Genomic DNA, 25,033 nt, shown 5'->3' with positions numbered 1-25,033 from the left:
ACAGTAGCCACCTCTATGTCAATCCAGTCTGCTTGATGTGTTTCTTTGATTAAAACAGTTTATTATATAGACTTGCTGTGACAGACAGGATTGGGGCAGCCTGATGTGTGCCCAGCAATGGCCAATAGTAGTCAGTGACTTCTCTGGTTGAGGTATTGCTCTCTATAAGTGTTTACTTAACTACTAAATCCTTGTCACTTTCCTGGCAGCCAAATCTAAATTCTGATTTTGTAAGATTCTGTTATTCATATCCTGGCTTGGCATTTACAGGTACTTCTGAACAGTGTGAGGTGAATATATTGTTGCAAAATCTCTGCTTGAACATACTTAATGGCCATGTTTCTGCAGTGCGGCACTATCTGTGTTTTCTCTTTTTTTCATTCACATTGATATACTTCTGATGCAAGTTCTATCTAGGGATGATTCTTGAATGAATTGCTACTTCCTATGGGATTTTATTTGACTTCTTCTTTCCATATATATATATATATATATATATATATATATATATATATATATATATATATATATATATATATATTACACACACTGCTGTGCAAAAGTCTTAGTCTTAGCATTTTTCTACTCTGATGCATTATGAGCATCAACAATTCACTCAGTCTCCACTAGTGTTTTCTACTATTATAACAACCTTAACTTGCATAAAGAAGGAAAAACATTGAGTGAAATATCTCGCATCACTCGATTTTCAAGGAGTGGTATACGAAGCATAATCAACAAGTACACAGAAATCATCTGTAATTGACAAACCCAGGACTGGAAGACCCAAAAAGCTGTCTAACAAGGATGAGCAATACTTGAAGATAATATCCTTAAGGAATAGAAAGAAGACTATTAAATTGACAACAGAATTGGCAGAAGGCACAGGTGTCGTTGTCCATCCATCAACAGTCCAACGCACCTTTGACCATTGTTCCATAGTCCAGTTTCTGTGTTCTTGTGCATATTGTAGCCTTTTAGTCTTGTTCCCCTTTCTTAACAGAGGGATTCTTACTGCAACACATCCTTTAAGTCCAGATTTCAAGAGTGACCTTCATACTGTTGATTTGATGGAAAGTATTATGGATTTTCTTGTTGTTACTGCATCTTGTAAAGCGCTTTGTGAAGGTGGTCCACTATGAAAGGCGCTATATAAAATAAAGATTGATTGATTGTGCCTTTTAGCAGTTCAGCGACTAGAGACATTCATGTGATTGAAGATTGAATTAATGGAGCTACATATCAAAACATTAATGATACCAGGCAGCCACTCATAGGCTGATTGGCAAACAATTTATCTTCCACCACAACAGCGACCCAATGCATTGCTGTACCATACCTGGGCTTTACAATGCTGTCACTATGCTTTGCATGTTGTAATGATGAGACAATTATCATATGTAGGGTGCCAATACTTTTGTCTGTCACATATATATATATATTTATCCCTCGTTAAACCAGATGTCGGGAGTCAAACAGGTTGTCCGAAATAATGAGGTGCCCAATTAAAAAAAATAAATAAATAAACATTGACGTTTTAAATCAAATCAGTACAGATTATGGACTGTGCCAGACTGCCTCATGCAATTCACAGTGTCACACTAAATTGGTTATTATTGAGTGACATATGTTATACAGCATGACAGTGTCTGTATTAGTGAGGGATTACTGTATGTATGTCTATATACAAAGGTTTGCAAACAATTTAAATACATTACTGAAATGATTTATATATATATATTCCATAAAGTATCTACAGTGCAGACAACACAAAAATGACATTTCTTTCAGTGCTTTTTAGAGTACTTTTAATTTAAAGACTTTGGGACATTTAAGGAGCTACCTTATCTTTCAGCAAGGATGAACTGACTGGTTAGAAACCGACCTTGAAAAAAATGCATAATATTTTGAACTATGACTCTGCATGACTCTTACTGCAGGTCACCAAATGAGAAACCAGGGAAACACATGTCTTCAGACAGCAGCCTTATGAATAAATTGGTATAGTAACATTCTCTCTGAGGGGATAGCTCCAAATATTTACAGCTCCTTTGTGTTTGTATGGCAGGCTGGCCCCAGGTAGTTGATGAGGATCTTCTGAATGTCTGGAAATGCTATTTTTAGGCTATTTTAACAAAGCCTAAAGAATTGTACCTGTCCCTCATTATCCTTGACTGCTGTAACGCAGATGCTAAATTTCACTTGCCTCAGTCCAAGTACTCCTTGAAAATGTGACCAAACTTTGGTGATCAACAGAATGTAATCCATAAAGGTAGATGATGTTGCAACTCGTGGACTAATAGGCATTTTAAATATAATAAAAGCCCTTTTCTGTTTTATCCTTATAGGTCAACAATAAAAGAGCACTGTGTAGCCAGTATGCTATTTGACAGGTAGATTGTGCAGAATAAACAGCATGGATGATGCATGAATTATACACATTTAAGTACCAAATACGGCATAATAACTAGGAAATGATCACTATCCTGCAGTCCAATATAATGTTTGTTTCATGCAAATGTATTTTAAAGTTGTCCATAATTAGTGACTAATCAATTGATTTCACATATACTGTACATGAAAGCTTACCAGCAGTCTCAGGGTGCAACAGTGAAAAGGGGTCCCAGTCTTTTAAATTGTTCTAACACAGTAAACACAGTACAAACAGGTCTGTTTTATATCCAGGGTTTCCATTGAGGAATTATGCACACTCCCTAAACAATACTATGTAAACAGGTTGTTCAGCAAAATAAAGTTCCAACACTTTGCAAAATTATCTCCAGGGCTTCGGCTTTATTAAAATTCTTTCTCATAGCTTTTTTTTAACATTATATTTGGCTCTTCATGGAGGCTTCTCTCTCTCTGTGTGTGTGTTTTTTTTTTAAATGAAGCATAAGATAGATATGAAAATACTCATTTGAAAAGTTACGATTTGTATTCTCTAATGCTGATGCAAGCATACCTGGTGCTGTATGTTTTCCTTGAGGGGCAGGATACTTTTATACTGTAACTCAAATATTAGGGGAATGGTTTTGCACGTGGGTTTACCAAGTATATGTAACTGAAGGTTAAAAAACATGTTAGTATCAATGGGTGTCAGAATGTAGAAAGTGTATTATTATTTATTATTATTTGTTTATTTAGCAGACGCCTTTATCCAAGTCGACTTACAGAGAGACTAGGGTGTGTGAACTATGCATCAGCTGCAGAGTCACTTACAACTACGTCTCACCCGAAAGACGGAGCACAAGGAGGTTAAGTGACTTGCTCAGGGTCACACAATGAGTCAATGGCTGAGGTGGGATTTGAACCGGGTACCTCCTGGTTACAAGCCCATTTCTTTAACCACTGGACCACACAGCCTCCTATGTATCAGTGCTACTGTCATGTGTACTGGTACAGAAACCTAAGCATCAGGTTTTCTCAATAGTTAAACAACATCTGTGCTGTGCTGCGCTGTAATCTAACATTTAGTAGTGAAGTTTATTCAGTCTGAAGAACTATGCGTGAACAGAGTTTTCCCTGACATACAGACAGTTGTCTAATTCCTCTTACGCAATTTACATGTTTAAAATGCCACCTTTACATGACCTCTACCAACGATATAGTATAAAATCTACTGCACAGGGATTTGCATTACTTTAAATAACAGCAAAGTAACTTTCAGTCGACTAAGTTATGTGTTCTAGCTGCAGATCTGCTGCACCTGTTTGAGTGAAAGGCGTTCTGATGCGCAAAAATAAGATAACCTGTCAGCGACTTCATCTCACAATAAACATAGATAACAAGCGTCAGTAAATTGATCAATACACACATGTATCACGATTGCTCATTATACAGTGTGTCTACGTACCTTGTGCTGTCTTCTGGACATATCTGTAGGTTGCTTGGCATTAAAAGGATATGCTATGCACCTTAGCACAAACACATATATCTGTAGCCGTGTCCTCCTTTCATCCTCTTCTCTCTGTAGCCGGTCTTGGTCTTCCTTTTCTTTCTCGCTGATGACAGCGGGACTTGGGCTTGCAGGTCTAGCGGTACCTGATCGCCTTTCATTCCTAGATTCTTGCCCTGACAGGGACCTCTGAGAGCCGGCCAGTAGAACGTCTCGTCGCTCTTCTTCCAGGACCTCATCACCAGACTCCTCTTCGCTTGAAGATGGGTCCAGCATTTTAACCACTGATCTGAACTACTGATACAAAGAAATCAACAAGCGCACCAGTTTTTGGCAATATGCTTTTTGTGTACACGTCGAGTTAAAACGGAATGTTTCCTAACAATGATCGAGAGGGCGGAGTTTGGAAAGAGGCGAGTCGGTTTCTCTGGGAGGTTCGCTTAAAAATGTTTCTGTCAAGGTTGATGTAAGCAGATCACGGCTAGGAGAAACCGTAAGGGATGCAGGGAGCACAGGTAGGCAACCTGTAACACTCAACAACACGCAACACGTGGGGACGCAATTTGCTTCGTTAAGGAGACCTTGCACTAATAAGTTTTTCGTTTCACTCTTCTTTTCTTAAGGTACTTTATAACATGAAAATGCGCATGTTTATTCCTAGCATCTTTTAATTAAAATAAAATATATTAAAGACGCAGTTACTGATTTTTAGTGGGGCATGTTATTTTAATCCCCCGTTTCCTGGAATATAGAACAGCCCCCGTAATTACAATTTTGATTATTGGAAGCAGTGCTATTTTTCTACTCGATCATCCGCATTCCTTCCAGCAGTCAGCAGGCTGTACACTTCCATGTAATCTGGGACACAAGCTGTGGTAATCAGAATCGAACGCATTTTTGTTCTCAGCTGCGATTCCTTTATTAACTGCATTAAAATTAAACTATAATATATCAGCGCCAATACCCGCTTGTAGATCTTTATCTGTTGAACTGACCTTTGTTCAAACTTGTTTCACACTGTGCACTAAGAAACAAATTGTTTAAATGTAGTATGGCCGTACTGTCGTACATGAAAACAAGTGCAGCGCCAAACAGCTAAAAAAAATCATTCTGTCATTAAAATATTCGAAGTCGGAATTCCCATGCGTCACAGCTCTACTGTATCTATATCCATTGCAGTCACGAATTGCCACCCGTCTTATGAACAGCATTTCCTGTGCAACACAGGGAAACTAAAACAAAATAGAAACCGTTGAACATTTGATGTTTTGTTATTTGTTTGTTTATGATTTCGTGGTAAATAGTGGTAATCGCACCTCTCCGTTACTTTTGCATTTAAAGTTAATTTGATGTTGTTTTTTCAGTTTTGTTTCTGCAATAAAATGACATATAGGCATATTCTGTCAATTTCTGTCACGGTGCATATTACAGTATCACGCATACACAGCTTCACGTGTTTTGTGCTTTAGGGGCATTGGGACTATTCTTTTTATTTTGCTCCCGCTGTTATTTATAAAATATACTTTACAATGTATTTATTTTAAAAGTCTACTGGTGTTCATTTTAGCCACAGTTAAATATCCATCCTCCACAAACTCGCACATCAACAACTGCTAATCCCTACTGGGGCTTATTAGTAGTGCATTCAACACATGATGACCATAACCCATATCTGCTAGAGAACAAAATATGAAGGTGAAATATTTTCATATGCCAGAAAATGTGCACTCTAATTGTGCCATTTGTCTACATTTGCCAATGGATTATGTTGCCATGTGTCTAGAGCATAATCCATTGTGCATGTCAGGGGATGTTATTACATTATTGAGAATATATCAGTGAAATTTCATTACAAATCAAAGTAATTAAATGTATATGGGTTCAGAAGAAGGACAGAAAGATGGCCAAGTTCAGGAGCAGATGAAATTCGCTTCACTTTCAAGCTCAACTAATAAGTCTATGATATAGAAACTCTTATTTTCCCAAGAAGTGGTCGTCTAATACCGCTTGTCTTGCCATTTCAGATCCATATGTGTCAGATTTAGTTTCTCCATATTATTATTTTGCTGGCTGTTATTGAAAAGTCAGTTGTTTGAAGTAAATATCAAATGACTTGATTGAAAAGGAATATGAAGCCAACCAGACAAAACTATTTCTGGTGGTTCATTTTCTCTCTATATATGTATTTTGGCAGTACAGGCTTGAGGCTCAAATCATGAGCAATTTAATTAATATGATAAAACATTAAAGCCTAGAGACCGATCCTCTGAATATTTTATTAATAAAGTTAAAAGCAGTTTTGACAAATTGACAGTAGTAAGAAGCAGTACAAGAGTACCGCAGTGCAGCGTGTACCTCAGGAGATTTCCTTCACAGTCTTGGCAGTGTTATTATTATTATTATTATTATTATTATTATTATTATTATTATTATTATTTCTTAGCAGCTGCCCTTATCCAGGGCAACTTACAGTTGTTACAAAGTGTCACATTACAAAATATCACAATACAACATATCACAATACAGATAAGAGCAGTTATAAAATACAATAAAGTCAGTAAGAGCAAATTCAAATGAGAGAAAATAAAAAAATACAGTAAATAATTACGTTTGAGAGCGATTATGACTAAGAGCAGTTAAACTTTAAAATATTTGGTTATAAGAGTAGATTCCATTAAGAGCAAGTAGTATGTACAATAAATGGATAAGAACGATTTTAAATAAGAGCAATTACAAAAAAAGATGAATCAAGTAAAATCAAGTACAAGATACAGAAAATATAATTATGATTGAGAGCAGTAGTAGAATACAGCAAAGTGAGGAGCAGTTAAGTGCAAGTACAAGATGATACAGTGCTGATACAGTTGGGTGCCATCTAGTCCAGTATAGTCGAGAGTTGTGAGGTTTACAGATGCCATCTGAACAGGTGTGTCTTGAGGAGGCGCCAGAAGGTGGTCAGGGACTGAGTAGTCCTGATATCTGTGGGTAGGTTGTTCCACCACTGAGGGGCAAGGGTGGAGAAGGAGCAGGCTCTGAAGGCAGGGGAGCAGATGGAGGGTACAGCTAATCTGCCAGTGACAGAGAAGCGGAGAGGATGAGAGGGGGTGTAAGGAGAAATAATAGTCTGGAGGTGGGAGGGTGCAAAAAGGTTGAGGCAGTGATAGGCGAGTACAACAATTTTGAATTGGTTGCGAGCAGCACTAGGGAGCCAGTGGAGGTAGTGGAGTAGCAGAGAAACGTGGGAGAAATGAGGAAGGGAAAGACAAGGCGAGCAGCAGTTTTGGATGAGCTGGAGCGGACGGATAGCGGAAGCAGGGAGGCCGGCAATGAAGGAGTTCTGGTATTCAAGGCGGGACAGTACCAGTGCCTGAACTAGGAGCTGTTTGGAGTAGTCGGTGAGGAAGGTACGAATTCTACATATGTTGCTGAGGAAAAAAGCTACAGGAGTATCCTAGGGTACTTTTTTTTTTTCAAATATGTATCTAAACTAGATATACAAACAAAAACACCTTTAAATTAATAGTAAAGGTGCACAAGTACAAATACAAAAGTATTTAGGACATTTCGGACATAAGCTCTGTGGCATTTTGATGTTGTTTTTCTAAATCCTAAAAGGTTAAAGATGGTAATGTGTAGCCTCCAGTTGCTGAAGTAGTAATATTTGCACAGCTATTAAGCTGGCAGGGTGAGGTTCAAGAAAGACATTTGTGTCTTCAGAGCTAGAACTACCTTTGGGAAATGTAAACAACTAGGGCAGTCAACAGGGTCTGCTTCCTGATAAAGTGCTAAATTATGGAATTATATTTTAATGTCAAATGAAAAACCACTGTGAGATGCTGCAGTATTTTAAAAATGTACTTCATAATCCTTTAGTGATGTCTATGTTGTGCAGTGAAAATCCAATAAAGGTTTTTTGTTTGTTTATTTATTTATTTTTATTATTAAACAAGCTTGCAAAATAGCCGCAACAAAACTAAAAAATGTTATTTCATTTTTTATTTTTTTTATTATAAATGGAATATATAAAAAGACTGTGATGTCAGACCAGCACATTTCCCATGTATAACAACAAAAGTCAAAAGGATATTCTGTTAAAGATTAAATATATTGTAAGTTAGAACACATGACCTGCTTTATAAATACTGAAAACAGAAAAGTTAAAAACCCAATTTTTTTAAAGGGAAATTCATTTTCTGTCCAGATCCTTTTCCATCATTACATGATTTATTTACATTTGTGTAGATTTCAATGGCTTTGAAATAGTTTTTGACTGGCATAGCGTTCATGTTGTCTGGGTTATCTGCTGAATAGCTTCAACACAATGAAACAACCATCTTCTGTATTGCTACCACTATTTGGTGTTTCCCCATTGCAAGACTAGCTGGACCATATTTTCAAAGTGTTTACTCCAGTTTTTAATTAACTGCTATTTTTGGGTAGAAGTCACAATGGCTGTTAATTTGACAAAACTAGAACCAAACAATTAAATAATGTAATCCAAGTTCCCTTGAGCACTCTCAAGGTGTTTATTTCTTCATTTTGTAACATTAAGATGTATTTTTTCTTTAAAACAAATAGCAGTTAATTAAAGACTGGAGGGCAACTGTGTCTCAAACTAACCAGGTAAGGGGAGGTTTATTTTGAAATGCAGACGCCAAGTGGTGAAGGAGAAGAAGCGAGCAGGAGACAGAGAACACTTTTTTATCAAACAGTGTTCATCTAATATTAATATATTTATTTTTTTAATTAAAATACACAGTTCATATTATATGTTTTTATACTTCAGGTGCTAGTAAGCATTAGTATGTATATCTTGACACTGTTGATGTTTAATTTAAATGTGGGGTAACTGTTGATAATGTTTTTTTTTCCACTACACCCCTGCTGCTGGCTTCATACATGTGAGTGTCATTGCCTTGCTCCCCATTACATATCACTCAGCATTTATGGGCCAGTTATGTTGGCAATGAAATGTGGTGGAGCCCAGGATGGATATGTCTCCAGATCAAAAAGAGGGACTCCCCATACTCGTACACCCAGCATGACAGCAAGAACTCCAATGATGTTAACTCCCAGTCCAGCCTTTACCTGAAGTCGAAAAAAACACAATCGTTATCTGTCTTAGGTTATTTTATATTAAAAGCAAATATATTGAACATATAGGACTTACCATATCTATTACTTGTAGATGACCATAGGTAAAGACAATGGCATTAGGTGGATTTGCCACTGGCAGCAAGAACGCAAATGATGTGCATAATGTAGTTGGTATCAAAATATAGAGAGGATTGACACCAATGGCTTCAGCCTGTCAGGGAAGCAAAGACATGTACAAATAAATGAACTTCCTTAAATAGCCCAAGTTGACTATCTTAACCATACATTTCATTTTCATTTGAGATGGCCATGAAGACATTAAATACACTATTGTGACAGAGACAGAATGATTCTTGGTGATAAATCTCCCTCCCGACCTGTGAGGGTGCTGTGTAAAGGGAACAGAGTGCCATGGACTGGATGGCCAGACAATTAATTCCCAGGGTTAGAATGAAGTCGGTCATCTAGAAAGGGGGCGGAGTTATGGTACACTAAATCATCAAGCCGGAAAGAAAATGACGTGGCAGCTGCGGATTGGAGGAGCGGTTGCACTAGTTAACCAAGGGGTCATGATTGACGGTACAAAAGGAAAAGGGGCGTAATGAAGTGATCTGATCCTTGTTATGGTTAAGCTGAACCAGAAGGAGAAACCTGTGTTGTTATCGTGAGTGTTTTGTTTGTTTTGTCGTTAATAAATATTCTGTGTGAACCAGAGCTTCCTCTCCGTGGTTTGTTGCCCCTTTAAAAGCAGACCCAGGACACAGGAACCTGCAGTTTAGCACGGCTGCTAATTTACAAAAACAAAACAAAATAAACACCTAGCTCTTTTCGAGCACTAACTAAACACAAACTGAATACCCTGACTACAAAACAGGACAGCTAAGCTGTTTACCTGTTAAAACCAAATCAAACAAAAAAAACACCGTTTTTAAACAAAAATGATACAAAAGGATCACACAGTACCTTTTTTTCATATGCTTGAGCACACAATCAAGTGAGCTTCTACACACAGCAGCCCTGAAGAGACTGGCTGCTTTCTTTAAATACCCTGCACCGCGCTCTAATTTACAATGATAACCAGGTGCAGGGCATAATTACTAATAAAACAATTAAACAAATATATGTTTTATGCAGGGAGGATATTAACTCCTTTCCTGCTGTGTTACAACTGTTTGTTGTTATTTAGATGGCTAACACGATCCGGAGCTGTTGCAAAAGGTCAGCACTAAACCCGGACAACACTTCACTTTGTTTGCACAATAAACTGTATTTGCACCACGAGCACTAGAGCACGCAGTGTGGACTTGTGTTTGTGTTACGTGTAAGTGTAAAAGAACGGGACTGTTATTATTTTGGGACCAACCCGTGGATTAAACCAGAGCAATACACGCCGCTGTATTGCCTGTTAACATTGTTATGATTTACTGTCTTTGGGTCATCAGACCAATTGGATTACTAAATAAAATATAATTGCACCTGGATTATCATTGTCTGTCTGTTCATTGATCACTACTGCATTCCTGCACCTGCACACAGTTAACCACTTTGCCACAACTATCCACAAAGAACATTTATACAGATGCTTTCTGGTACCTAATTACAACAAAATAAATACTTACCAAGGGAGACAGTATAGGCAGGAATATTGTGATAGTAGCTGGATTGCTTGCAACTTCAGTCACGCTGGTTACAATTAAGCTAGACACTGCAATGGTTACCCAAATAGGAAGGGATCCTAAAGGAGTTAGCTTACTTCCCACCCACGCAGAAAGTCCAGAATCCTGCAAATGTAATGTATCTTGGAGTTAAGTGGTATATATCAAAACCTTTCAAGTCTGCATAGTTTAGGCATTTTTGATTGTTGTCAATTAATACATGACTACAAGAGGAAAGAACACGTGATGAATAAAAATAGCTAAAAAAGTTAATTTGCCAGAATGTTCGTAGATTGTTATTAGAACACCCATTAATGATCTGTTGACCAAACTGAATCATACATTGTGGCAGCATTTAAAGAATAAGTATCCGGGTTCCTAAAAATACAGCGTTATATGTCCCCACGTGTTGCTACAACTGTTTAAATAACAAACCTGTAATTTTTATTTTCATTGTTAACATCCTGACAAATTTTTACACTTATAATTTTGAAGTCTGTTTCAAAGCTCAAAATGCCCACTCTAGTGCACTGGGGTTTGAAACCTATCCTCTAAATGACTGCAAAAAACATAACAACAAGAGCTCTAGCTTTTCTGTTCCGTACCACATCATGGATCGTTATTGTTGTGTTACCTGTTTGACAATATGGGCAATAATCCTTACACTATCAGTGCACTAGAGCAGACATTTTGAAAAGCTTTGAAACAGACTTTAAAGTTATAAGTGTGAAAAGTTGTGAAAAGGTACTTTATTTAAACAGTTGTAGCAACACGTGGGGATGTGTAACGCTATATTTTCTGGAACCCTGCTACTTAAGTTCTATCAATTTTTTAGAAATTAAAATAATAATAATAATAATAATAATAATAATAATTGGGTAAAAGTTTCTGTTTATCCTTTATGTTCTTATAATTGTTTCTTGTCTGTTGCGCATGACATGCATTAGGCGCCCTGAGAATGCAAGCAAAAGATGAGAGTGTAATTAGCTGAGGCTGTGCATTACCTCAGTGCCCTGTGCCAGTGCAAACCCACCACCCACAAGGAGAGCAATTTCCCAGGGCATGCATGACTGGAATTCCTTCCATGTAATCAATGTAGTGTAGGACAAATAACCTGCAAGACAAAACCAGTGTAAGGAAGGCCGCATTTAAGTTGACAGAAGAAATTATGATGATTGGACAAAGTACAAAGTACTGTAGTTTCCACAGGCTGTATCTTATTATGCAAATAAATAATAGGCAGGGGATTCCTGTGATATATTATTTACATTTTTATTTGAAGGCTTTGTAGTGAAGAAATGAATTATGAAGTTCTTTTGTTAGAGCCATTTTATCAAATGGCTTTAGCTTAGGAAGGAGCACTTTACATCTTTAAAATACAGTATACAGCAGTTAGTAGCTTTAATTGACAATAATTGGTATACACTTAGAAAGAGAACTGCATAAGAACAAAACGCCACAAATGTGTAACAAATTGTGTTTTGTGGGCTAATTATACAAGTTAGTTGTTACCTGGAAATATTTGTAAGGGAGAAATGCTATTAGTATGCTGATTACAAGCAAGTTCGATTGAGGGTCTCCTCTTAATGATAAAAAATACCTACTCTTTTTGCCACATGAAGAGTTGTTTGGCATGTTTGCAGGAATGATGAAAAATAGAAGGCCAAGAATTAAAGCTGCAGTAGAATCTGTTGCATAACCCTTGTATCTATGAAACAAATCCATTTAATTAGCAGTGTGGTGTTAGTTGTAGGAATAGCAGTTTATTTGCAACAGTATACTATTCCTAGTCTTAAAAAAAATAAAGGAGTAGGTAGGGTCATGGATATTTAAATGGGCACATTTGTATTAACTGTCAGCAACTAGCTTACTAAAATGTTAACTTGTAAAGTCTTTAATTTATAAATAGTTTACTACTGTATATATCAACTAATAACTATAAACAATTACATATATTTGTTAACATGTTAGTAAGCTAGTTATATAATATAGATAATTTTACCTAAACCAAACTTGCCTTAGCTTGATAGATATTAATACCTGATAAGGGACTAGTTATTATTATTTATTATTATTTATTTCTTAGCAGACGCCCTTATCCAGGGCGACTTACAATCTTAAGCAAAAACATTTCAAGCGTTACAATACAAGTAATACAATAAGATCAGATAAGGAGATGGAAATAAATATACAGTTATAGATTGATGACTATTTCCTGAACCTGCTGAAGCACAATACAAAGAACAGTATAACATATTTTATAATAATGTAATAAATATTCCAAAATGATACCGACATTAGTTACTGGTACATGTAGTAAAGTCAATACTTATTCTATTGGAAAAGCCATATGGTGTTTTGTTATGCTTTAAAAGAAAATGCAAAAATAAACACACCACTGATATAATGAGCATAAGTCACTCATACTGTATATAACTATGAATGCCCAATGCTTAACGTCAGGTCTTCATATCTTCAGTACCTTAAATATTCAATAACTGTCCAACCTATATTTACTACTGCTGAGGCAATTTTGTAGATTATCACAATTATTCAGACCCTTCATCAATTTGACATTTTATCTCTCTCCAAATTCTAGGCTGGCTCTGGTGTCATAAATTGCATTGATCCTTTGTATGCTAGACACAGTACTGCATCTCTTTTGTGATGAAGTGAAATAAAAACAGATATTACACTTTATTTGAATTTGATACTATGTAGCATTCATAACACATTCACAAAGGTTACATACAACTGTATAATTGTGTGCATAATCCTTCATTATCACATAATCAAACCAACATAAAATTCATACAATTTTTTGTCAGATGTGTTGTCAAACATTAGTTACTACGATGATAGTAATAGATCTCAATAATTACAGAAAAAGTGTTAAAGTGTTACTGAACAGGCTGTCCTGTCATCACACAGAACACTTTATAACCTAAGCAGTGAAATCTGCTGTCCGTCTAAACGCTGTTGTGTTGCTTAGCGTGCAGAGTTCTCGCTTAAGCTTTCATTACTGGTTTTTATTCCACCTTAACCCACCAAAATGATGTATTTATTTATTTATTGACATTATATTCATAAACCTGTTCCCACTCCTCTGAATCTATGCGTTAGCGAGCAGGTAGGACAGATGAACCAATCAAAATGCTGAACTTTGGCAGAGGAGTTGGGAACCAATAAAATGTTTGCAATTATGTTGAAAAAGATTTTGCAAGCAGGAAACTAGGGGAAGTAATGCATTGTGTTTTAAACCCTACAGCCCGTTCAGTAACATTTTAGTAGAACCTTGGTGTATTTCGGGGGGCTGGAGCTGGGGCTCCTCCCTTGTGTCAACCTGCTACAATACCTGTCAGTCACCCTTAATTACCTGTCAGTGTCCCTATTTAAACTGTAGCCAGCTTCCAAATTCTTGTCTTGCTTTTCAGTTCGCGGTTACCACGCAGACTTGCAGACCCGATCTTAAAACAAAAAACTTTGCTTTCCACTTGACTACTCACCCGAGGCAGCTTTCGTTTCCATCTGACTCAAATGAAGATTATTTTTCTCCTTCTGGCTATCTTCCTTCAAAAATTAATCCACCGAAAAAACTCTCAAAGAAATCCGCCCGTCCTGCTTCTCCTCCATCTGACAATGCTGCCGAAGATTTCCATCTAGCCTTCTTCTACTCATCTTTCCTCATTCATTTCTAAAGCTGGTCTTCCTCCCCAATTGTATTCCCCCATTCATTCCATATAGGTGCAGCAGCCAAAGTTAAAATCCTCTGCAGTGGAATCTTACATTCACTCTTCTCTCCTTGACATTATTTCCACTCAACAAATTATTGCTAGCATGCCTGGAGTGGGGGCCAGCCCACAATAAGGGTTTTTTTTTCCTCTCCACCGAGTGGTTATAATAGTTTTAATTAAACAAAAAAAATTGTAATTAATCACTAACTATCATTTCCAACTAACAATTTTGTCTCTTCCTTGCATTGGTGGACCAGTTGCGGGGAGTCAGGGGTCCTCTTTGGGGGCAAGTGAAGCTCACTTCCCAACCTTAGAGGCCAACAATGTCGTCTCGCCCTCCGAGAGGAAATTTCCTGTCGGTCAGAGGGGACCCCCGGCCAGAAAACTTTAACTACATTTAGTTTTCCATTCTCCTGCTTAAATCTATTCATTTGCAACTGTGCCAGTCTCCCCCTTTGGAGAGCAAAGCTTGCTCCCAACTTTCGAGCTAGTCATTGACTCAGCTTATCGAAGGTGACTCTTACAGCTAGCAGGGAGACCCCTGGCCCTCTTTATATGTTTATTTCTTTATTCTCTTTTCCAGCGCTTTTGTTCTCCCTGCATAGATCGCGAGGCTCTCCATGCGGCCTTGGAGCGTCACCCGAGTCTGACCTCTCTCAATTAGACGTCTCAGTAAGCCAGGGAGACCTTAGTTCATCCTCTATCTTTCCTTAGTTTCCCTTGGGGGGAAGTTCCTCGCTTCTTGGCCTTGGAGGTCGATCGGTTCGCTAGGGAGGTTCTCCGAGTAGTCAAGGGGAAACCCCTATTCTGTTGCGAAAGTCACAAGCACTTAGTCTCTTTATTGTAGTACTCCCTTTGTGCAGGCCTGGTTCCTGCCTTGTGAAATGGCTACAAGTCACACAAATGCACTTGAATTTATCACATTCTAATAACAGTACATTTGGTTTATAATTATATGACTACTTGGTGTAGCTTCACAAATCAACATGCAATTTGATTTAATTTGTATGTGGGGGGTTTTCTTTGTTGTATGTGTTTTGCACTTCAGGACCAACATACATGTATGTGTTTATTTTTTTCTAACATGTTACATGTGTCGAATTTCATGACTGGCATCCTACATACTTCATTTGACCTTAGCAGTACACACAACAAAAACGTATGCAAAAGGGTCTTGTTCTTAGAAACAACTTGATGTTCTGTAGCCTTCTGAAGTCACTATTTTGTCTAGTTTAATTTGTATGTGAAGACTTGACAAATTGACTTATATTATAGTGTATATCAAGTTTGAATCTTGACCTGTGCACAATTCTAGCACAACATTTAGTTTACTGTACAAATGTATGTGAGCTCTAGCCTCTTATTATAATTGGGGATTAAAACCTCATAACCAAAAAACATTTAAAACATATTGTTTTTACTTACTGAGGAAAGAGTGATGACCATCCAGGAACAAATCCAGGATCTCTTGTAAACCAAAGCAGCGCCATTAAGATAAATATAACAAGTGTGACAAGTTCTTGATTGCTGGAAAAACCAAAAAATATGTTTACTTTATGACATGCTTTCTCGTTTTATTATTTTCATTTCTAGTTCTTGTCAGGAAGTGTGGGAACTATTACCTTATTGAACCAAGTTGTTTATATTCATTGTTTATGATTTTTGCAGAGGCTTTCTCTTTTTCTGATTTATCCTTAGCACATCTGAACATTCTGGAAAAGCTGTAGGTTAAAAACAGAAAATAATAATTGATATATAGAAGGTTTTAAACTAAATGATTATTTTTCCCTTTACACATAAAACAAGACATTGTAATACAGTAGCATCATATAAGGCGAATGTTTAACCTCAATGGCTCTAGTCCATCTTGCATTTCCTGTTAGCATAAAAGTGATATCATTGCACTGATCTTACTCTCAGGCCCAAATTTATAAAGGGGAAAAACCGACTGCAAAAAAACACGTAATGTGCGTGTTCAGTACGGCCGCACTCAGCGTCAAAATAACAACCTATTTTATAAGACTAATTAGGTAAAGCAGGCGATTCCGCAATCAACCAATTGAAATACCCCTCACCGCAATTAGCGGTGGAGAATTACACACCTCACAATAAATAGCGGGTTTGGGTCAACCCTGCGCGAAAGAAAATGAATGGCACACAAAGACCTCAGCCTGGTACTAGCCATGGTGACAAGGATGCTTGGAAGCAAAAATTTAAATTTACCAATATGGAATTGGAGATTTTGGTACAAGCAGTACTTGTAACACATGAAGATGTGTTACAAACTCGAAATACATGAATGAAATATGGAATGTGTGGTGGCTTCTTAATAAACAAATGTACCACTTCAGAGTTTGTAGTCTACGTTGCTTATACATTATGATGCATCATCCAGTTACTGTGCTTCGCATATTAGTTAAACTTCTTATTTTGTATAGAATAATTCCTTCCATTCTACAGCAATATGTTCAGCAACAATAACTCCAAACAGCTTCATACGTACGCTGTCCATATTAGGACATCTTCATACATCAGGCAAAAATTATTATTATTATTATTATTATTATTATTATTATTATTATTATTACTTTTTCAGCTCTCAAACGTTGAATGTGTTTAGTTAGCTACCCCCCATTCAATTACATAGCCGGTCTCCCGGGTAATATGACTGACATTCAATCTAACCAATGAAAACGCGTAAAAGTTGGAAACGGTTCTTTGTTGGCTGATCTCTTCAGACCAGCAAAAATGATGTGGGAGGGATGAGGGAGCGTGGAGCATGATGGAGGGAGGAGGGAGTTTTAGAGGACAGAGGAGGGAGTTTCAGAGGAGAGGATGGAGGAGGGAGGAGGGAGTTACAGAGGAGGGAGGAGGGAGTTTCAGAGGAGGGAGGAGGGAGTTACAGAGGAAGGAGCACATAATGACTCCTTTTTCCCCTGATGTACGAAGATGTCCTAATATGGACACCGTACATACAAAGAGTTTTCAGTTTAACTACGACTTATATCTTCTTAAATTCTTATGCAGTTACAACTTTCCTATTTCTTATGTGTATCTGTATTTCTGACTCTATGTATGATTTTAAAGCATATCTGTATGGTTGAAAAACTGTATTTGCTGTAGCTACAAACTAACTGCGTCATCTGTCCCTCTGTCTTTTTTTTTTTACCATTTTCTTTCAAACTCGAATTTAACAATACTGCCTTAACCAGCATTGTTAAATACCAAAATGCCATATTACAAAAAAATTAATTCTGTAGACATTACTAAAATAATGGTGGAGGATGAGCCCTCATTGTATATGAGACTTTTTCTTTCGTGTGCTACGGCATATCGTTCCATCTTCTCTTAATCTCCTCCACAGTTCTTTTAATAATGCCTACACTTTAGAAGTAAAGGCTCTAGTTAGAACCTTGCTTTGCCACTGTGGGGACCTTTTTAGGTGCTTCTACATTTTTTACCTGGATTCTATATTCTCTATTTGCAGACTTTCTGTTTTGTCATGTAAACTATGAAACATGTATTGAATTTAGAGTTTGAAAAACAATACGGTACCGGTATGATAAACCATAATTTACAAACTGACTTGATCAGAAGGGTTAAAAATGAGCTCTTTGCAAAATGTTATTAAATGTTTTTTTGTCCTTGAAAACGATGCCTCCTTCTTGCTGCAAACAACTCTTCCACATCCCCTTGCCTTTATATAGCCTACTGTCTGACTGCGGCAAATTAACGCCTGCTTTTCAGAGTTCTTAAAATAATCAAGCAAATACGAGGCCCGCAATTACTGGCAGCTTTAATAAGAATATTTAATAGACCTCATTTGCCAAATGCCCTCCCAATTTGAGTGGTTTCGTTCAGAAATGCCCTTGAATTACATATGCATATACAGAATTACATATGCATCAAAGGATAAAGTGCACAGAGACATTGCCCTCGCAAATCACGTCTTAATTGCATATTTATGCCATTGCGTGTGTTTCATAAATCCCATCCAAGAATTCAGAACCCTTAGCGCCCGTTTTACTGTCGTAAAACATGTGCAATCCTTTTAGAAATCTGGGCCTCAGTGTTTTAATAATATGAAAATAATACTTGTATTTCACAGCTTTTAATTATTAGACACATCAGTTAGCAATGAAAGTTGTAAAAAGGTTTGTACCAATATAGTAAAAATATTTATTTGGTTTGACATAAAAATTACATTCTGTGAAAACAGAATTGTCAATATCTGCTGGCTCTATACTAGTGATCTAATGAAAAAATGGGAACTGACATGAGTGACAGCTCACTCCACAATATTGTGTTTCATCTGTGAAGCAGTCAATAATTGTTTGCATGCCTCAACAAGCAGAAGGAAATACTTACTCGAAGCCAAGATAAAGCCAGTGCAGCCAGACCCAGGATAGAATCAGAATGATAATAGTTATCGGGAAGGTGAGAACAAACCAAGTTCCAAAGTTAATGCAGTGACAATCTGGGTAACGGCTAGGAGAAAAAGAAAACTGATTAAGGCAAATTATTCAATTGTATGCGATTGCCTGACGATTAAACTGTGGCTTTATTTTAATTACAATAAAAAAGCTGCTTGAAGGGAAATAACAAAACATTTACTGGCATCTAAAGTCTTCTGACACTAAAGGGGCAGCTTATAACCAGAAAATAAATGTACCATTATTATTGAATTAGTCAACTCAAGTTGCATCTGATACAGTAAATTCAACTTCATCAAATTATAGGAATATTAATGGAAGGAGGAAGATATTTTAAACACATACTTATTGAAGTGTTCAGCAAAAATAAGGTTGGTGGATGTTCCTGTTATGGTGCTCAATCCTCCAATGGTGCAGGAATATGCAATGCACAGCGACATTCCTTTGCACATCATATGATCTTTCTTGCTTAAGTATTTTCTTTCCATCTCTGGTTTAGGCACCTAAAAAAAATGTAGTTGTGGAGATAAACTACTTCCTTTACTTGTCAGTAATGTCGCAAGGTTGAAACAACACTGACCTTTTTCTAAGCCTTAGATACCGTGCAGGAAGGATGTGCAAGATATAATAGGCCCCATATTTTAAAAAAATCCACACTTTTGTTTATAATTAAGAGGCAACCTTAGGCATAGTTTAATTCAAAACTAGTTATATTTACATGCATTATAATCATAAACTATTAAAAGAAAAAGATCAATATAAAATTTGCAAAACACTTGTAGCACTTATTCTGGGGCACAACTGGCTAGCCAATACAAATCCATGACTTATTTCAGTAAATAATGCATCCTACATAGGCTAACTGATTAAATTTTGTTAATCATTTGAACTGTTCAGCACAGTGTTTTAATATTGTTACCCAGGAGTAAATGTGGTTCTCCTCTGTCCACCGTGACAAAAAAAAAACACATTTTTGTTTAAATATGGGACACTGAACTCTGGGAATGCCTGTGAAATTGTACGCTTTGGTAAGGAAGAAGAAACTTTTATTATATGGTTAATTGGACTTGGTTGAATATAGCAATTGGAAAACTGTGCTTAATTCAGTTACTTTAGAGGGGCACATGGCTTTAGGAAGGCAATTATTAAAAAAATAGGGCCCAATGCTTCTGATGCTAATATTAGATATTCTAAGTTTCAGTACTTCATTTTAAGATATGGTATGAAATATAGACAAGGAAGACAGTACAGCAATGGGTTGCTCAGAGTCCTGGTTTAAACCAAGAAACATAACCACACCAGTGTGGAATAGCAGCAAAATAACCTTGTGTAATTGCTAGCGAAAACTGCTGGTTTTATGATATCTAAAATATCTACAGTAATAATAAAATCTATTTTTAAAAAAATTGTAATTTAGTTGTGCATAGTTAGTAACACAATCTGTGGTGTTTGTATTATCTCTGGAGGGCTCAAATCATTGACTGTAATAAACTGAGCCACATGGATCCAAAGGACGTAAACTGATCTTGAATCTGATAAGCAACAGGTAGAATTATTCAATATTTCCCTACACGGTTCTTCAGGCTCATATTATCAATATTTGGATGGTTGCACAGCTATTCCACCAAGTGTGATGTCACCCTTAACGGCTTTGGCTTCCTTTCTTAGAAGAAGAAAGCTTTCAGGGGGGTCAGTTCTTTTTTATTATCTTTGGTAGAGTTGTGTTAAGAAAGTCTTGAAAACAATATTTTAGACTTAATATTCAATCATTTTAAATGACACTTACCGATCTTTGTGGAGACGTATCCTCCAGTTCTATTTTGCACACAGTATTATGTTCAACTCCATTGCTAAATATTAAGACAAATAAAATATATAAATGCTGAAATAAAATAAGCATTATTGTCTGTAGACTATATATATATATATATATAACAATAAAATAAAATAAAATAAAGCTACACTACCTTTCTGCTTCTGTGTTATTTTCATGTTTTACTTCATCCTCTGTGAAAATATGATTTTTTTTTCTTAATTATTTCACACTCTTTAATACATGTGTAAAATGTTTATAATGTATTATAACAAAGATATGTACCATCAAGTTGTAGTCCTAAATTTGATGTTCCATCCATATTTTTCATTTGTATAGCATTAACCTCAGCTTCAGCATTTAGAATCTGCTGAATAACAGCCTCAACAATTGGCATCACCATGGCAGCAGTGGAGGTGTTACTAAGCCACATAGACAGGAAGGCAGAACTGATCATGAACCCCATCATAAGCCTGAAAAACAAATAAAAATTACGTGGGAATGCATTTTAATGAATTACGTAGGAATGCAATGATTTGTACAGCCTTGACTTAACTCAAAAACTAACTTTTATTGGTACAGTCTAGACAGCTGTACAACATGAAAGTCTACCTCTTGAAAGGTGCTTACAAAAGGCCTAGCAGCTTACTCCCTGATTATCTGTACATTGTGGGGACTAACCAAGCTTTTATCGGTGTCCGTTAATTTACTATTATATCTGAAAAAAAAACCACTAACAATTCTTTGAAATAGAATAACTCATTTATGTATTTTTGTTGTTTAAACATGAGATGTTAAAAAAGGTACAATGTAAACGTCTCAATACTTAAGAAGTTTATTAAAAGTAAGGGTAAGCTATTTATCTAATATTTATGTTCATTTTTAGTAGTAAAAGTAGCATTTTATCACAGGTGCACAGTCTAGGTTTGCTAGAATTTGGATAAACTTGTCTTACCATCCCGGGTTGACTCCTACCAGCATAACCATCCTCAGAGCAATGCGTTTGTGCAAATTCCACTTTTCAATCGACGTGGCCAAACAAACAACTCCAATTAGCAAGAGATGAAAGTCTTTGAAATACGCTGAGGCCACCTGCAACGATCACACAAAACAGATTGAATCAGACCATAGACACATTAAAAACATAAACTAAAAAAAATAAATAATACAATTTTGTTATATACAAATAAAGTACATGGTTAGGTGTTTAAGTTTTTTTTTTTTTACCGTTTTGGATTTCATAATGCCGAACAAAGGAAACATCAGGGCTGGGATGAGAGCAGTCACTGCAAGTGGTATTGCTTCTGTTAGCCAGTAAACAGCAACTACAAACAGTGTGTAAGCACATTGTGCTTCCTAGGAAATTACAGAAAATAGAAGTACATGTCAACAAGCTGAATATCACATATCCATGAGTTCTTAAGCTGCTTTTCAATAGACTTTTTTTTAACATGGGCTAGATCATCCAAAGTGTCTTTATTGAAGTAACAGGCAGCGTCATCTAGTGACTGGCCACTTATGAGGTTTCCTTTGGTTTTTCTTGTACACATAATATTATTATTAAAGTCATTTTGGCTAGTCTAGCTTATGTTACATAGTTATGTTGCAGGCAGCTAGAACTAAAGCACCTTAATACAGACATTGCAATAAAAGTAGCACGCATAATTTCAATAAGAACACATAATAATTAAAAACATCATGCAACTATAAATGAACATTGGTTCTTTTATAATAGTTTATTTTAAATGCTGGCATAAATAGCTGCTAGACTATGTTAAAAAAAAATACATATTGTGTAAGAATTCACATGGGTGCCACCAAGAATAGTTTTTCAGTACTTCTCCAAGGTAACACTGTGCTATACCTGACAGGAATTATAGGTCTCTAAAGTAAGTTGTTTGTTTCTAGGTTTTGTAGTGGATTATTATTTACATAAATAGTATAATGCCTATAATGCATAGTGATTTGGAATAATTACAACAATAAAATCAATGGGCTGTGCAGCTGCAGGATTTGGAATCATCTCCAAGACAATCACAGCTATCAATCTCCTCAGGTGAGGGAACCTGGCATAACTGTTATATTCTGATGTAGATATTTTTATTTAATCAGATTGATATTTTACCTTATGTACATTTAAAAGCCATGGGCACAAGCATAAGCTAAAATAACTACTTTCTGTATCTTGTATTTGACTTTACTCTTATTGGTATCTGTATTCATGTTTTTTGTAAATTATTCTCATCCATTCATTGTACTTACTGCGTGTTCATACTGGACTTTACTCGTATAAGCAAATATTTTTAATGTAAGTTAACTGCTCTTAGTCGAACCTGCTCTTGCATGTAATTATTTACTGTATTCTCTATGTTTTGCTCTTATTTGAATTTGATCTTTTGGTACTGATTTTAATGTACTTTACAACTGCTCTTATCTGTAATGTGACATTCTGAAATGTGATACTTTACAATGTGATACTTTGTACTGGGATATTTTGTAACAATTGTAAGTCACCCTGGATAAGGGCGTCTGCTAAGAAATAAATAGTAATAATAATAATCTGAATGATTCGGAAAGAAAATAGTGAAGCCTAAGTGTCATTTATACTACTACTTATATTAACTGATAAATTATGTTACACTCTCTTTAAAACAAATTCAATCCAGAATTCTCAGCTATGGTACTTTATATAATAATAATAATAATAATAATAATAATAATAATAATAATAATAATAATAATAATTAGAACTGCCAGGCAGTTTTATGGCTTCCAAGCTCAGTACCAGTTGGACATTTTGGCAAGTGTCAGCAACAGATCAATTTTATGGAACAGTTTCAATTCCAAATACTGCATTAGTTCATTATCTCACGATGCTTTATAACTTTAAACGACATAGTAACCATGACCCTATCTACACATTGTAAGGAGTTGTAAGCCAATTTTACATTTAACCTTAAGGAGAGGTCAAAGGTCACGATCAAGGTAATTTTTTAATTGAGCGTATATGGGTTCCTAAATGTGTTGTATAGTAACCATAACCCTATGTGCACTGTAAGGAGCGGTCAAAGGTCACAGGCAAGGTCGTTTTTGGATAGATAGAGCACATATGGTTTCCTATATGTGTTCCATAGTAACCATTAACCTATCTGCACTCTGTAAGGAGTTATAAGCTAGTTTTACATTTGACCAAAGATTTTGAAACGTTTTTAAAGAAAAGAAAAATAAATGAATAAATCTTTACTCGGACAATAGGCTTCCCAAGCCAGCTTGGAGGCCTAACAACATATCAACACTAAAATATAACTCCTAAGAAATGCAAGCGAAAGTTAAGATGCACACATTGTACTGCACTTATTTTAATTACTGCTAACTTTCTTCACCGCAATATGTAACAAAATAATACACTAGCATTCTCTTACTTTTGTATCAATGAGTAATGGAAGTGGTAGCAGCAGCAGTGGAGTGAGCACAAGAATGAAGATCTTGCGGAAAGTCCAGAGTTTGGTGAAAAAGCCCATCTTCTGTCTTTAGCCAGCATCTGGTCCTTCCAGTCCTTCACAGATTTTAAATACTCAAGCCTGATTAATTTTTCTCTAAATGGTCACCTTTACCCTTAGCACAGATTCAAATGAAGTCCTAGTTAACAATAAATCTTTTTTGTTTTCGAGTCGTTAGAGTCTATGCTTGCTGTGTGTGATCCTTTGTTACAACACATATGACATATACAGTTGAGACTCTTTTCTCCTTTCACTATTGTTTCAAACAAACAAACAATATACAGGTATATTAATGTTGTCGTTATCTAATACAAAACCGAGTTTTAATAGCCTACTTTAATGCATAGACATATGTGAACCATGTGTGTTTTCAATAATAAGCAAAGTATAAGTATTGTGTTATACAGAACGTATAACGTTCAAATGTAATATTGTAAAGGTAAGATAACGTTATAGTTTGTATTTCTGTAACTTTTCCCTTTTGTAATTCATTTATTATTTTCATCAGTGTTAAAACAGTTTTATACAGAGTAAAAAAACAGTGTATTTTAACTAGCTGCAATAAATAACTATATGCTGAGTATATTGTTTATTTTAGGTGAATATTGCAAATGCTAGTAACACATTTTGTTTTACATGCATATAATACTGTTAAAGTACTATTAATATTACATTTATATTGAAAGTAAAATAATATTAAAGAAATATACTTTATTTTTGGATATCAATATCTGCACTTAAGAGTTGTAATATATACTAGTAACTTATTTATACAAATAGAAATTCATACACCTGGTAAAAGCACAGCCGCATGGTGTGCAGGGTGAGTCATAAAGCACAGGTTTGCGTCCTAGCTCTGTGGAGTCGCCGTCTTCGCTGGGGATTCCAAAGGGAGTGCCGCAATGG

At 36.1% G+C, this 25,033-nt stretch overlaps 2 protein-coding genes across 11 annotated transcripts in view; both read right to left on the bottom strand.

Moving 5' to 3' along the window:
• The window catches only part of LOC117415650 (calcium-dependent secretion activator 2-like), a 176,654-nt gene extending 172,205 nt beyond the window's left edge, over positions 1-4,449 (bottom strand). For 6 of the 10 annotated variants that reach the window (XM_059027239.1, XM_059027242.1, XM_059027241.1 and 3 more), the window contains exon 1: positions 3,854-4,448. In XM_059027239.1, coding sequence (XP_058883222.1) covers positions 3,854-4,171 — 318 coding nt within the window. In that variant the 5' untranslated portion in view covers positions 4,172-4,448. Of the gene's footprint in view, positions 1-3,853 lie in introns of all 10 variants that reach the window. The other 4 variants (XM_059027243.1, XM_059027247.1, XM_059027249.1 and 1 more) reach the window with 2 other exon arrangements.
• Positions 4,450-6,157: 1,708 nt separating this feature from the next.
• Positions 6,158-25,024, bottom strand: slc13a1 (solute carrier family 13 member 1). Its single transcript, XM_059027238.1, has 15 exons — positions 24,050-25,024; positions 21,855-21,983; positions 21,583-21,719; positions 20,913-21,100; positions 20,782-20,821; positions 20,601-20,664; positions 19,160-19,317; positions 18,750-18,869; positions 16,004-16,102; positions 15,807-15,908; positions 12,252-12,355; positions 11,652-11,761; positions 10,612-10,773; positions 9,066-9,203; positions 6,158-8,983 (listed from the first exon to the last, which is right to left on the bottom strand). Exons 1-15 carry the CDS (start codon positions 24,146-24,148, stop codon positions 8,840-8,842), a joined length of 1,794 nt encoding a protein of 597 aa, XP_058883221.1. The 5' UTR covers positions 24,149-25,024; the 3' UTR covers positions 6,158-8,839.
• Positions 25,025-25,033: the final 9 nt, after the last annotated feature.

Source organism: Acipenser ruthenus, chromosome 7 (assembly GCF_902713425.1).
Source record: "Acipenser ruthenus chromosome 7, fAciRut3.2 maternal haplotype, whole genome shotgun sequence".
Lineage (NCBI taxonomy): Eukaryota > Metazoa > Chordata > Actinopteri > Acipenseriformes > Acipenseridae > Acipenser > Acipenser ruthenus.
Note: the sequence above shows the minus strand (reverse complement) of the source record. Positions and strands in the feature narration are given on the sequence as shown.